This window comes from Gaeumannomyces tritici (assembly GCF_000145635.1).
Source record: "Gaeumannomyces tritici R3-111a-1 unplaced genomic scaffold supercont2.3, whole genome shotgun sequence".
In the NCBI taxonomy this organism is placed as follows: Eukaryota; Fungi; Ascomycota; class Sordariomycetes; order Magnaporthales; family Magnaporthaceae; genus Gaeumannomyces; species Gaeumannomyces tritici.
In genome coordinates this window covers 1,597,758-1,610,838 of record NW_008804547.1, presented here as the reverse complement: position 1 = coordinate 1,610,838, position 13,081 = coordinate 1,597,758, and the positions used below count along the sequence as shown (strand labels likewise).

The 13,081-nt window shown below is 60.4% G+C and overlaps 7 protein-coding genes across 7 annotated transcripts in view; 3 read left to right on the top strand and 4 right to left on the bottom strand.

Annotated features, from left to right (window-relative positions):
* Window positions 1-473: 473 nt before the first annotated feature.
* GGTG_05655 (hypothetical protein) lies at window positions 474-976 on the top strand (the record flags this gene model as incomplete). Its single annotated transcript, XM_009223460.1, has 2 exons — window positions 474-863; window positions 956-976. The coding sequence occupies 2 exons, from the start codon at window positions 474-476 to the stop codon at window positions 974-976; spliced, it is 411 nt and encodes a 136-aa protein (XP_009221724.1).
* A 905-nt stretch (window positions 977-1,881) lies between these two features.
* GGTG_05654 (galactonate dehydratase) lies at window positions 1,882-4,136 on the top strand. Its single transcript, XM_009223459.1, has 3 exons — window positions 1,882-2,418; window positions 2,505-2,614; window positions 2,696-4,136. The coding sequence occupies exons 1-3, from the start codon at window positions 2,243-2,245 to the stop codon at window positions 3,562-3,564; spliced, it is 1,155 nt and encodes a 384-aa protein (XP_009221723.1). The 5' UTR covers window positions 1,882-2,242; the 3' UTR covers window positions 3,565-4,136.
* On the bottom strand, window positions 3,970-5,685 carry GGTG_05653 (hypothetical protein). Its single transcript, XM_009223458.1, has 2 exons — window positions 5,400-5,685; window positions 3,970-5,255 (listed from the first exon to the last, which is right to left on the bottom strand). Exons 1-2 carry the CDS (start codon window positions 5,463-5,465, stop codon window positions 4,170-4,172), a joined length of 1,152 nt encoding a protein of 383 aa, XP_009221722.1. The 5' UTR covers window positions 5,466-5,685; the 3' UTR covers window positions 3,970-4,169.
* A 283-nt stretch (window positions 5,686-5,968) lies between these two features.
* On the bottom strand, window positions 5,969-6,998 carry GGTG_05652 (hypothetical protein). Its single transcript, XM_009223457.1, has 2 exons — window positions 6,760-6,998; window positions 5,969-6,690 (listed from the first exon to the last, which is right to left on the bottom strand). Exons 1-2 carry the CDS (start codon window positions 6,892-6,894, stop codon window positions 6,031-6,033), a joined length of 795 nt encoding a protein of 264 aa, XP_009221721.1. The 5' UTR covers window positions 6,895-6,998; the 3' UTR covers window positions 5,969-6,030.
* Window positions 6,999-8,708: 1,710 nt separating this feature from the next.
* On the bottom strand, window positions 8,709-10,288 carry GGTG_05651 (hypothetical protein). The gene has a single exon (XM_009223456.1). It carries the CDS (start codon window positions 9,831-9,833, stop codon window positions 8,814-8,816), a length of 1,020 nt encoding a protein of 339 aa, XP_009221720.1. The 5' UTR covers window positions 9,834-10,288; the 3' UTR covers window positions 8,709-8,813.
* A 421-nt stretch (window positions 10,289-10,709) lies between these two features.
* GGTG_05650 (hypothetical protein) lies at window positions 10,710-12,238 on the bottom strand (the record flags this gene model as incomplete). The annotated part of the gene is made up of 3 exons (XM_009223455.1): window positions 10,710-10,987; window positions 11,119-11,599; window positions 12,167-12,238. 3 exons carry the CDS (start codon window positions 12,236-12,238, stop codon window positions 10,710-10,712), a joined length of 831 nt encoding a protein of 276 aa, XP_009221719.1.
* Window positions 12,239-12,599: 361 nt separating this feature from the next.
* GGTG_05649 (hypothetical protein) overlaps window positions 12,600-13,081 on the top strand; it is a gene marked incomplete at its 5' end in the record, with an annotated part of 1,686 nt that continues 1,204 nt past the window's right edge. The window contains one exon of the mRNA XM_009223454.1: window positions 12,600-12,970. Within this exon, the coding sequence (XP_009221718.1) occupies window positions 12,600-12,970 (371 nt within the window). The remainder of the gene's footprint in view (window positions 12,971-13,081) is intronic.

Genomic DNA, 13,081 nt, shown 5'->3' with positions numbered 1-13,081 from the left:
CTGCAACGTTCCTGGCACCGTCGGCTACTGCGCGGCAATCTCCCCGGCTGACATGGCCCCCGTGCTCATAATTCCACACACAGAGAACACCTCGCACGACCAGTGGGAGTTATGCAACCAACTGACCTCAATGGCATGTCAATGGATTTACTTTCCGCTATCCCCAGGCGAGCGTATCACGGACGTGTGGGGGAATGCCCATCCGTCTTTCGCACCGGATAGGCTTGTGGTGAGCCAGCCTCCATTTTCATACTTCCTACCATATTTCGACTGAACCGACCATTCCCATTCATTTTATGTCGCCCATCTGACCAGCGTGGTAAGGTAAATACAATACACAGCTCTTGACAAACCATCAGAGGTCATTTTGGTTTGGCTCGTTTTGGACAGGTGCTCAAACGCAGGCGTGGGATCGCATCGCCCAACTGCCGAGTGATGGTCCGGGACATTTCTTCCTTCAGCAACCCCACACGATGTCGTTCAAGCCGGTCGGCCGAGGCGCTAATCGGACCGGCATCGCACCTGGCAACAGGCTGGTGGCCGCCGGGCCAGCTACCACTGATTCCGGTCTCGCCGACAACAACCCACCGCCTACGCCGACCCTGCGCATGCTTCCTCCCACTAACGAAGTCAGTGTACGGTGGTTCTATGGCGCCTGCTCCTTTGAGCGGACCGCCGAGGTACATGTGTGTTTTGAAAGGATGCACCTCCGACGCGGCGCGCCCAGCCCCGGAAAGGACGATACCAAAGACAACGGCGCGAGCCGCAAGGAGACCCCTCCCGCGGTGGCGGGCCTGCTGGTCGTCAGCCTCACGGGCGGCCGCCAGAGTGTCGGGCGTTTCCGTCCGGACATGGTCGGGAGGGTCGCCCGGGTGGGGGAAACGGACCGGCTCTGTTTCTACCGCAGCCTGGGCGGGGTTGGACGCGAACCCTATCTGACAGACGTCTCAGCCAGGCCGGCGGCCGGCCCGGATGAGGTGTGCGAGCTTGTAGTCGACCAGACCGGCGGGGTACTGGAGTGGTGGTTCAGCGACAGCAGGAATCGCCTGATCTACAAAGGGATCACGGTGGATTGTGGTCGTGGTTTTATTTCAAGTAATTGATGGCCTTGTTCGCGGTCCGTCATGTCCCTTCGCTGTCGTCTCCGTTGTCGTATTTACAAATTCGTATGTAGACAGCAGGGAAGCCGCCAAACGAGGTAGGTCCGTATTGAAAACGGTAGTTTATAAGGAGAACTACTTCTAAAGGTGCATTGACGCCTGTAAATACAGGGAATCGGTATTTATGGAAACAAACAAGCATGGTTGGGACTACGACAGCCAGAGAACGTCCTTCATTCTGTTGCACGGATTTGACGGCTATGCGCCCACGCCCACCACAAAAAGAGGGCAGTTTAAAGATCCCAAAGGTTGGGGGAAGTTGTTAGTAAGTGCCGTAAGCTTCCTATTCCTATTTTTCTTCCTATTGTTATTTATTTCACTATTCATATTTTTATTTCTTTATTTGTTCTTGTTTTTATACCTGTTCCTCTTCCTTCCTAATCCTAAAAGAAACTGCCATCTTTTTTGTAGTGGGCGTGGCGCCCTGCCCGCAACCCCAGACCGAGCCGGTCGCTGCACCGAGAATCAAATGATCAATTCCCGTGACGTGTCTACGGCACATCCGTACTGGGGGAACGCAGCGCATTCGGAGCGGGGGTTGCCCGCACCAGGCTGGGGTGGAGAGAAGAGCGACTCGAGGACATGGCGTCGGAGGGCCAGCGTGGGGGCCACAGTATGGGGAACAGTGCTGGTGTTTTCTGCTGTTCCTATGACCTCGGAAAACCGCACGATGAGGGGTAAAATAGGGGAGCCCCTCCCGATTCGGGATTGGGGGTCCTGCCCTAGGGGGGGGCAGGCCCTGTGCGCGGTGGGAATGTGGTCAATTCAATGGAGCACCGCCCGCACAGCTGCTTCCAGCCCTCCGGGGAGCCGCCGGTAACCCGTTGTTTCTAGGTCTATGCGGGGATGGTGTTGGAGTGTCACGGTCATGGTCCAGGATGTGTTGTGTTGTTTTAGGGGATGGCGTTTAAGTAACGCCGTTCTCGCCGGGTCATTGGCGGCTTCACAGTATGACCAGTGCCACCAGCTAATGGAGCCTGAGTCCGACTCCATCTACTCAACTAGAACTGCGCTCCTTGCCTGCTAGTCTGTCCGTGTTTCTGGAATACCCCAAGCCCGACCCAGGCCAGCCCGACCTCACCATGCCCGCCATCAAGACAGTCGAGTACTTCCGCGTCAAGCCGAGATGGCTAATGGTCAAGATCACGGACGAGGAGGGAGAATACGGATGGGGTGAGGCCACGCTCGAGGGCCATGACCTGGCAGTAGAGGGCACACTGCAGGAGATGATTCCGAGGTTAATCGGGATGGAGGCCAAGTACGTTTCGCCATGCAAGGTGTTTAGTTTCCCACAAGACCAAGCGTGGTGTATAGCTGACAAAAGCCAACCTTATCTGCCTGCAGCGAGATCGAGAACATCTGGCAAAAGTTCTGGAGGCATGGATTCTACCGCGGCGGGCCCGTCTTCATGTCGGCGCTGTCCGGTGTCGACATTGCGCTGTGGGACTTGAAGGGTAAGCACCGTGACTTGTGACATGCCGTCTAGGTCGCGGCTTCGTTCCCTAACCATGACTGACACACCCGTCGCCGCGCAGGACGCAGGCTCAAGGTCCCCATCTACGAGCTGCTGGGCGGCAAGGTGCGCAACAAGGTGCAGGTGTACTGCTGGATCGGCGGCGACCGCCCCTCGGACGTCGAGGCGGCGGCCAAGGTGCGGCTGGCACAGGGGCTCAAGTGCGTCAAGATGAACGCGACCGAGGACGCGGGCTGGGTCGACTCGCCCGCGGCGCTGGACGCGACGGTGGAGCGGCTGCGGGCCGTCAAGGCGCTCGGGCTCGACGCCGGGCTCGACTTCCACGGGCGCCTGCACAAGCCCATGGCCAAGCAGCTCGCGCGCGCCCTCGAGCCGCTCCGCCCGCTCTTCATCGAGGAGCCGCTCCTCAGCGAGCACCCCGAGGCCATCAAGCAGCTCGCGGGCCAGACGGTGTGCCCCATCGCGCTGGGCGAGCGCCTGTACACGCGCTGGGACGTCAAGCGCTTCCTCGAGGACGCGTCGGTCGACATCCTGCAGCCCGACATCGCCCACGCGGGCGGGATATCCGAGACGCGCCGCATCGCGCAGATGGCCGAGGCCTACGACGTCGCCATCGCGCCGCACTGCCCGCTGGGGCCCGTGGCGTTTGCGGCCTGCATGCAGGTGTCGCTGGCCACGCCCAACTTTGCCATACTCGAGATGAGCCTGGGCATGCACTACAACACCGAGTCCGGCGACGGCGTCGACCTGCTGACGTACCTGAAGAAGCCCGAGGTTTTTGACATCGCCGACGGCTACGTCGCGGCCCCGACGGGCTACGGGCTGGGCATCGAGATCGACGAGGAGGTGGTGCGCAGGATCGCGGCCGACACGGCGCCGTGGCAGTGCAAGGAGTTCCGCGGGCCGGACGGGTCGATTCGGGAGTGGTAGGGTGAGTGCCGTCGACTGGGCAATTGGGCGACTGGGCGACTGGGTGACTTGGCGACTGGGCAGCGGTGCGCGATATCTTCGCCTGCATTCATTGCCTTACCTGTGACCACACCATATAAGTGTCCTTCCAACTGTTGCAGTCATCGAATTCGGACTACAAGAAGGCAACTTGTGGTGCAGTGGTTGTGTTCGGGGTACTCATACCACGCGGACTGCTGTGCTCTTTGGAGCTCGGGTTCGATCCCCCGTGGGGGCGCCATAAGTCGAAGAAAACCAATTTTAACGGTTTCGTACCTGTCCACCCTCAAAAGGCTGGGCAACAATCTTTTTGCTTTTTGCACTGCTGCTACCTAGTATTTTTTTTGCCGCTCCATACTCGTTGAAAAACGGCATGGCTGCCTAACAGCGAGAGGTAACTATAAAAAATAGGCAGAGCACGCGTAGTAGTAAATGATAGGGAAGAACCCTTAGTAGGTAGAAATATCTCGTTTGGTTACGGTATTTTATCCAACTCCCAAACGCCGCACTTCTTTCTTCTTGCAACACTTGTTTTTCTTTTCACCCTAACACGATAGCTAAATTTGCCACACACAAAACTCACTCCCTTAAACCTCAATAACTACCTTTAGGACCAAATCCCCATTCTCATCGACCGGCTTGCCGGCCGTGGCAAAGGCGTCGGGCGCGCTCTCGAACCCCTTGAAGCGCTGCGTAACCAGCTTCGAGATGTCAGGCAGGCCGTTCTCGCCCCGCTTGCTCAACAGGTCGATGCCGTTCTGGTACGTGTTCGCGTAGCGGAACACGCCCACCAGGTCCACCTCGCGCAGCGCGGCCGCGCCCAGCGGCACCGTCTGCACGGGGCTGCCCATGCCGATGAGCATAACCCTGCCCCCCGGCGCGGCCGCGTAGATGGCGGCCTGCACGCACGGCTCCACCCCCGTGCACTCGAAGACGGTGTCGAACTCGCCGCCCTCGCCCAGCCCGCCCTCCTTGGCCAGCAGCGCCGCCGTCTCGCGCGCCAGCGCCAGCCTGTCCGCCGCCGTGGCGTCGGGCGCCGGCCGCTTGCCGGGGACGACGACGGCCTTGTCGGCGAAACCGTTGGCGACGGCGAACTCGACGCGCGCGGCCACCAGGTCCGCGACCACGATGGAGCCCGCGCCCTCGACGCGCAGCATGGCGGCCGTCAGCAGGCCGACGGCGCCGGCGCCCAGCACGAGCGCGCGGGAGCCCCTCGCGACCCCGGCGCGGCGGACCCCGTGCATGGCGACCGACAGCGGCTCCAGCAGGGCGCCCTCGGCGAGGGAGGCGCCGTCGGGCAGGCGGTAGCACCAGCGGGCCGGGTGATTGACGCGCTCCTGGAGGGTGCCCTGGAAGTGCGGCAGGGTCTTGGCCGAGCTGCGGAAGCGCATGGCCTTGCAGAGGTTGTAGCGGCCGGACGCGCACAGGGCGCAGTCGCCGCAGGGGACGCCGACCTCGAGGGCCACGCGGTCGCCGGGCGAGAACCCCTCGACGCCCGCGCCCACGGCCTCGACGACGCCGGCGGACTCGTGGCCGAGCGAGAGCGGCTCGCGCACGTGGAAGTCGCCGTTGGCGAAGTGGTGGAAGTAGTGCATGTCGGATCCGCAGATGCCCGTCGCCCGCACCGAGACCTGCAGCTCGCCCGGGCCGGGAGCCGGGATTGTGCGTGTCTCCTGTTTTGGGGGTGGTGGTGGTGGTGGTGGTGTTTCGGGGGATTTTTGGCCTGCGTCAGTCTTGGGGTTGCAGGGCGACGCTTGTGGGCAGCGCCGGCCATGTCGCAATCATGATGCAGAACCAAAGATTGGAGCTCGGCTTACAACGCGCAAGTCCTTTGGCCCGTGGAGGACCGATGCCTTGATGGTTTCGACCGGAGCGCCTGCCATTTTTTCTTGTATTTTTTCTTGTACCTCCTGTTTCTTCGCTCTCGCTCTCCCCGACTGGATGATTCGACGGCGTCTTTTTGGATGGCGATAACAATAGGGACTGCGAGGCTTGGAACCACAAGACTGGTCTGGTCAATCTTGGTCTTGTTTTTCTTTTCGCTGCCGCTTTTTTCTCACTCGCTTGTCTTCTCCCCGAGGTTGTTGACGTTACCAGGCCAGGCGATCCACCACCTCGCCCCCCTCCTCTCGAATCCGAATCGGCCACACGATCGCACAAGACTTACCGATAGTGGGATGCCCCGCGCTAGGAAGCCCCAGCCCAGGTTGCGGGTCTCGATATCCACTCCCCGGAATCAAAGTCTCGGCTCCGATCGAAAAAGTATGCCGGGGATGGCGTCGTTTGTGACGGGCAGCTGCAGAGGTTGTGACTCGTCCAAGCCGTTACTGGTACAACGGCCATCTGCCAAATCACATCCGCGCTGGGTACACGGTACGCCCACCAATGTGAGGCAGATAGTTGAGGTTTGTGTTTTTATCTTTTTTCTGCTTGCTCCTATTTACGTCTCTATCGCCCCATCCACCCACCGTCAACGGTCAACAACTCCCCAGACACGTAAAGACTCCCCCTACCCGCCAGGAACACGGTGGCGCCCTTGAAATCATCCGCGTTGCCCCACCGTCCAGCCGGGATGCGGGCCAGAATGCTCGCCGCGCGCGCCTCGTCGTTGAGCAGCGCCTCGTTCATGTCCGTCGCCACGTAGCCCGGCGCGATGGCATTGACGTTGACGCCCTTGCTCGCCCACTCGTTGCTCAGCGCCTTGGTCAGCTGCGCGATGCCGCCTTTGGCCGCCGCGTACGCCGGCACGGTGATGCCGCCCTGGAACGACATGAGCGAGGCCACGTTGATGACGCTGCCGCGGTGGCCCGTGGTCCGGTCCGCGGGGCGGCCGAGCATGTAGGCCCCAAAGTCCCGGTCCAGCGTCCACACCGTCTTGAGGTTCACCTGCAGCACCTCGTCCCAGTCCGACATGGGGAAGACGTGCGCCGGGTGCCGCCGCTGGATGCCGGCGCACGTCACGAGGATGGACACGTCGTGCCCGTCGCCCAGCACGCGGCCCGCGAGCTTCTCGACTGCTTCCTGAGATGACAGGTCGCATGTGTAGACGGAGGCCTTGCGGCCGAGCGCCTCGACCTGCTTCTTGGTCTCAAGGTCTGACTCGTCTCGCTGGTAGGGGAGTTGAGGTCAGTGTTAGGCCCCTTCCCGGAAGAGGATGGGTAAGCTCGGCAGACGCACCTGGATCAAAATGATGTCGGCGCCGGCCTCGGCGAGGGCGACAGCCATGGCCTGGCCGATGCCGCGTGTGCCGCCAGTGACGACGGCTACGCGGCCATCCAGGGCAAACAACTTTTCAAGAAATGGGTTCGGCATGATTCACTGAGTGATTTTGCTTCGCCTGGTTTGATGTCGCCCTGACATGGATCGGATTCACATTGGCGCGTAGGAAAAAAAAAAACCTTGTCCGATAGCCTCCCGGCAGACGGCTCGGCTTCTGTCGGTGCCTGCAGAAACGGGTCGCATCCGCACTGTAAGCTACGGGCGAGTGAGGCCCAGGATTCTTACGGCGGCCCCCCACGCTTTCGGCTGTGTAACCCCTTGCCCGCGGTTAATGCTCTGCGATATCGCAGCACCTAGTGGTCCCACCCCGCCAATCCTCCTGGTCTTGGGCCTGCCCCGCGCCCCACCAAGCAAACCTCAACCGTGGATTTGGGCTCTCAGCCTGGGCTAAATTAATTCGAAGCAAGACTTACGCGTTCCTTGATGATGTCTAACGTAAAAATGAATAATGGGCTGTTTTGTTTTTATTTTCTTTCGCCCTTGTTGTTCATTTGCCCCTAACCCACATTTTTCAAGTAGTAACTCTCGGCATACGCAGAAAAGCCATGTCGGCCGTCGTGCGACTGGGCAGAAGATCGGAGTATTAGAATAATGCTTCCTTCGGAAAACCCTGCCGCAGTGCATCAGTGGTTGACGGGCAGGCCCTGAGACCTTGCATTTTTCCGGTCCTACCATTTTGTTAGCCAGCCGCTCACTCATTCGCTGTCAGATGCCGCTTTCGCCGCCGGAAAAGGCATCGGAACAAGACTGCTGCTCCACATATCCGTTGGCCGTGCACACTTGTTGCCTCCTTTGCCTACCGACGTGGGGGCAGCCCCCAGTCCGCTTATACACAAGGAGTAACCAAGGTCAGGGAACTTGACCCCCACCGAGTCCCCTCAGCTCAACGCCCGGCTATCCACGCATCTCCCTCAAAAATCGATATTCCGTGCTCGCCCTGCCGTCGTTCGGGCGAATTACACCCAATAGGAAAAATCAGCCACGTAAAATGTTGGAGGTTCGGTCTGCAGGCCAAGTCAGCCATATTGTGTCTGCCTGCAGCGGCGCGGTCAGCCAATGGGTGTTACCACCGACAGCAAAATAAGACATTTTCGAGGGAGGAGGAGATGTCATTTTTACAAATTGTTTCGGGTTTTGCATCAGTCCACAAATCGGGTTCTCGGGAGCTTGACGCTTACCTTGGACAAAAATTGCCTTCACTGGCATCCTTGTCTGTGATGTGGCCATGAAAGCCGCGCGTCCACACCGCCTGCCCTTGGAGAGGGTAGGCTACCCTGTACGCCCGTAGCCGAGCGCGATGGTAACACGGGTTTTGGGTGTTGGAGGGACTAATAGGGACAGAGAACGGGAGCCGTAGAGTAGGTTGGTAAGGGACCAGCGGTTGTGCAGTGCGTAGCCAAACCCGATGAGTGTTTGGTGCTGTGCCCGGCCAGAATCGATGCCCGTAGCCTGCTTTGGTCCACGGCAGCCAGCGTCTTGGGGTCTTGTCAAGCTATCTTCTGCATGGTTCGATTTCTGGGAGCGATCGGACCAGCCATCCGGTCAACACATGTGTTCGACTGCGCGCATGCGAGGCGATAAGAAGGAAAGTCCAGAGGAACATGACAAGTGTTGCACAAGGCCGGGCACCATTCCTACGCTCGCGTGCCCGGGGTTGACCGATGGGTGCGGTGCCAAGGCTGGTGTATTGCGTTACCGTGCCGCTTTGCCGGGGGACCAAGCTCGGCTCAGACCGCACCCGTCAAAGAACAGTATCGCTAGCCATTCTGAAGCTGGTGTAAATCGGTCGGAGAGCGGAATCATTGGGTACTTGGCCATAAACGCATGCGTATTACTAGGCCAAGGATGAATGTCATACTTCAGGTCTAGAGCTTGTGGAAATCATTGAGAATGTTTTTTTTTTGTTTGCTAGGTAACCAAGTGTTCCAAATACGAGCACATGTACCGCCCCGCTATGCCTTGCCGGTCTGCTGTGCCTCGAGTTCCCGCTCGCACCGCACCAGCTCGGCGAAGCCGTCCTCCATCTTGGCGAGCGCCTCGCCCTCGGGGAGCGCGCACGGGCGGCGGGGCGGGCCGCCGTAGCCGCTGTACTTTTGCAGGGCGACCTTTACGCTGACGAAGCCGCCCTGGATGGCGACCCAGTCGCCCCTGGCCACGACGGCCTGCAGGGCGCGGGCCTCGTCGTGGCGGCCCTGGTCCCACAGCCTCATGAGCCGCACGCACGCGAGCGGCGCCACGTTTGCGGTGCCGCCGATGATGCCGTGGCCCCCAACCGCCAGCGTCTGCAGCGTGAAGTCGACGCTGCCGCCGAAGGTCTGGAAGCCCGGCCGCGCGCCGGCCGCGATGCGGGCCAGCTTGCCCGTGTTGCCGCACGTGAGCTTGACGCCCGCGACGTTGGGGTGCTCCGCCATGGCTAGGACCGCGTCGCTGCTCAGGTCGAGCCCCGCGCACGCGCCGGGGAAGTTGTAGACCACGACGGGCAGCGGGGAGGCGTCGGCCACGGCGCGGAAGTGGGCGACGATGTGCGCCGTCGTCATCAGCGAGCCGTAGTAGGCCGGCGGCAGCACGATCACGTAGTCGCCGCCCGACTCGGCCGCGTCGCGGCAGAGCTGGATGGCCTCGCGAGTGCTCTGGGCGCCGCAGCCGACGATGAGGGGCGCCGACGTCCGGCCGGCGGCGTCGAGGGCGTCACGGGTGGCGCGGCTGATGAGCTTGCGCTCGTCCCGGTCCAGGTGCACGGCCTCGCCGTTGGACCCCTGCACCACGATGCCGGCGACGCCCGTCTTGGCGAGGCGCGTGGCGTGCGCCCGCGTCGTGTCCAGGTCGACCGTCTCGTCGTCGTTGAAGAAGGCCACCGTGGGCACGTAGATGCCGCGCGTCAGCGGCCGGGCGCTACCATCGCTGGCCCCGTCCGTGCCGTTGTGGTGGGCGGCGCCGTTGCCGTTGCTTTCGCATACAGCTGAAGGAGACATTATGGATGTGCTTGTATCCTTGATGGATGGGGAGGGTAAAGAGGTACGGGTGTCTGTGACTGTCAGGCCATAAGGTGCTGGACTTGGGTGAATGTGTCGTCAATGGGGTTTTGCTTGGTGGTAGGTGGAAAGTTACCAGATTCAAGGGGTGAGCAAATGGCCTTTTGTTGGCGGAAATTATAGATAGATGGGGGTCGGTGATGGATGAAAATAACAACGTGGGGTTTCAGCAGGAGGGAAGCCACCGACTGAGGTCCGATCCCGATGGGCTAAATATTCGAGAGCCGGTAAATGGGAAGTGACCCTGCCATCCCTGAGCTGTAACAGGAGGGACCAACTGGGTTTGGCGAGGGGCAGGCGCGGGCACGTAGCGTCGTGTATTGTCGTGTCCACCAGCAACGAGAGGGAAGGCGTACGTGGGAGAGGACACACACATACACAATAAGGCACACACGTATAGGTTCCAGGGATTACAAACACTAGTGCGGCGGAGCAAGATATATTTTTTTCCTTAGAAAACCAAGCCAAATTGATGTACCATTAGGATCCACCGTACTAAGGTTTGTGATCCCTGGGACCTGTACAAGCACTGGAGGCTTGTGCTCCACACGCGTGCTATGTTTTTTCTTGGAAACTTTCTTCGTTTCCTGCCTCCTTTCTCGCCGCTTCCTTCTTCTTTCTGTCGCACACGCACATTCTCAGGGGCGCTAGAATAGCTGAAACAGGCGGGGGCGATGGAGAAGTTGGGGGCGACTAGGCTGGCGGGGACGAGGTGGAAACGCGGGGTGTGTGTGGGCACCAAACGGGGCATTTTTGAATTTAATAAAAACTGGATTGGAAATGACGGCACGTCGACCATGACGGCACCACGCGAAGCTAGCAGGACGGCAATACAACATTCCAGCGGACGAGAGGGCTCCCAAAGCAGAAAATTTCCCCGACGTCCGAGTAATGATGCGCAGACCGTATCGCCTGGCCGGCGCCCGTGCCGGAGATCTCATTGGCTGGCCAGGGCGGCCTCGGTCGTCCGTTTCGTCCGTCGGGCCGGTGGTGGTGGAGCAGAATCGAAGGACGGGTGGCAAGCTGGGGAGCCACACACGGTGAGAGGCTGGACATGACCCCCACGACTGGATCCTGTTTGCCTCGGCCACCGCCTGAATTTTTCAATGTTTTCTGGTGGGGCCACCGGGTTTAGGCTGGCTGTGTATTAGTGCTGGGGAATCTGCACCCCTGCTCCCTCCAGCACCTGGAGGTGTAACGTGATACGGGAAACGAATGTGCGTACCAGACCGGACTTCATGCCTGTCAATGACACGGCTGCTGCGGTCAACAGCGAGAGACGCCGGGGGAAAATAATGTCGTATTTGCCAGTACTCGGGCTCGGCGCAGGCCATCTTGCATCTGGGAAGGCCCCCCATACCCAACAAGACAATCTCGCTGGCGCACAGCACCCCCACCACGGCGAGTGCCCGTGCTGTGTGGTACATGCCAGGTAGCACGGCAGTATGGCCAGGCCAGCTGGTTGGCTGGCCCCAACATGTAACCAGCCCACACCATCCCTCTCCCGTCGGGTGTTCCCCTCTTTTGACCGGCCAATCCCCCTCGTCTCGTGCCCTGCCCTCTCCACACCGGGCAGACGACCAACCGCTAGATCCATCCGATCGTAGTTGGATCGGTGCGCGGGCACGAGTGAGGGGTGCCTCTCCCGAGCCCTGTCTCGCAGCCGCCCGTCTCGGTACTTGAGCCCGAGAACGGAGACGCCCTGGCTGTGAACACCAAAACCCCTCACTTAGTCCATGTACTCCCTCGTACACACAAAATTGCTATGTACAGCCGCTATCTTGTTTGCCAACATGGCTGGCTGTCAAAGCTGGCCGTGTGTCTGTATCTACGCGTCGTTTGACAGTGTGTGAGAGTTGTGCGTTGGTCGATATCTGAGCGCCTATTACTCACACAACAACACGCGCCGTCAGCAATGCGCCAGCAAAGCGCAGCTTTTGCATCAGGTGCCCTCTCCATGGTGGGGTCCGCCTTCTATTATGAATCTGGGAGGCCGAAGCGAGGGCGGGGAACTGAGGACCGGTGTGAAGGCGCGTCGTAAACTCGGAGCAGGTGATTCATAAAGGATTGTACTATGCGTCTATGCAGACGCGGGGTTACTTTCCAGGCCCTCCGGTTGCGTTCTAAAACGCACCAGAGAGCAGCGATGCAGAGTACCGAGGTAGATACAGTACCAGAGCCGTGGGTCTCCAGGCCTCGTATGCATACTTCCAATATCGCCCGTCCGTCGCCCACTCCCCGCCGCCGGGTGCTCGCCGCAAGGGGCAACTTACGTAACGGGGCAGTAACGCCGCAGCGACGGCGCAGAGAGCCAAGAGTCGCATTGCCTGCGCCCAAAGGTCCATGGCGACGTCGGCATGTTCTAGACCCTCGCCGCCATGCCCCCTGGACTCCACATCGAACCGCTCGATCTGGGTATGTAGCCGGCTGTCCAGACGCTAACCAACAGCGACGGAATCGCCGTGAGGCCGGGGTCATGTCATCATGCCTCCCACAAAGCGTAAGGCTTGCGGTAGTTGAGGGCTAGAGATAGGGCGTTGCTTAGCTCACCGGATATGTAGTTCTTGAATGTTGAACCAGCTCGTCTATTTTGTCTAGAATGTGTGGCATTGTTTATCCGGCGTGAGATTGTGTCGCCGTTATAGGCAGTCCCGACTGGTTTGCTATCCCACTACCTTGGTGCGTCTTTTTCGCCGGATGCCGTAGATGGATCTTCAGCGGGAACTTGCTCGCTTGGCACTCCAGCGACTACAGAGTTCACAGAGTGTGCGAACCCGCAGCAGCAAGGAGTCAGATAATGACGGGGCGGAGGGGTCCACAACCCAATCGCAGAACCCATATCGCACCTCTTCATCGCATGGAGGACGGGGGAGGCGAAAGTTGGCGCCAGCAGCATCTGCCCCCGCCGACGACGACGACGGCCAAGACGCGTCGGACGCAGAGAGCGACTCCAGCATGTGTCTGGAGCGGCCCCCGCCGGGCCGCGACGAGAGCCCCGACGGCTACGAGATGCGGTCGCGGTACTGGGAGGCCATGGACGTGCTCAACCGCTCCATGGCGGCGAGCGACCCGGCCCTGTACGTGTGCGACTCGGTCTGCCTCCCGCCGCCGGGGCTCGCCCGCACAGGCGCTCTCGCAGCCCTGGGCGCCCTGCCCATCCGCCGCGCGTGGCGGCGCCGGCGCCGGCC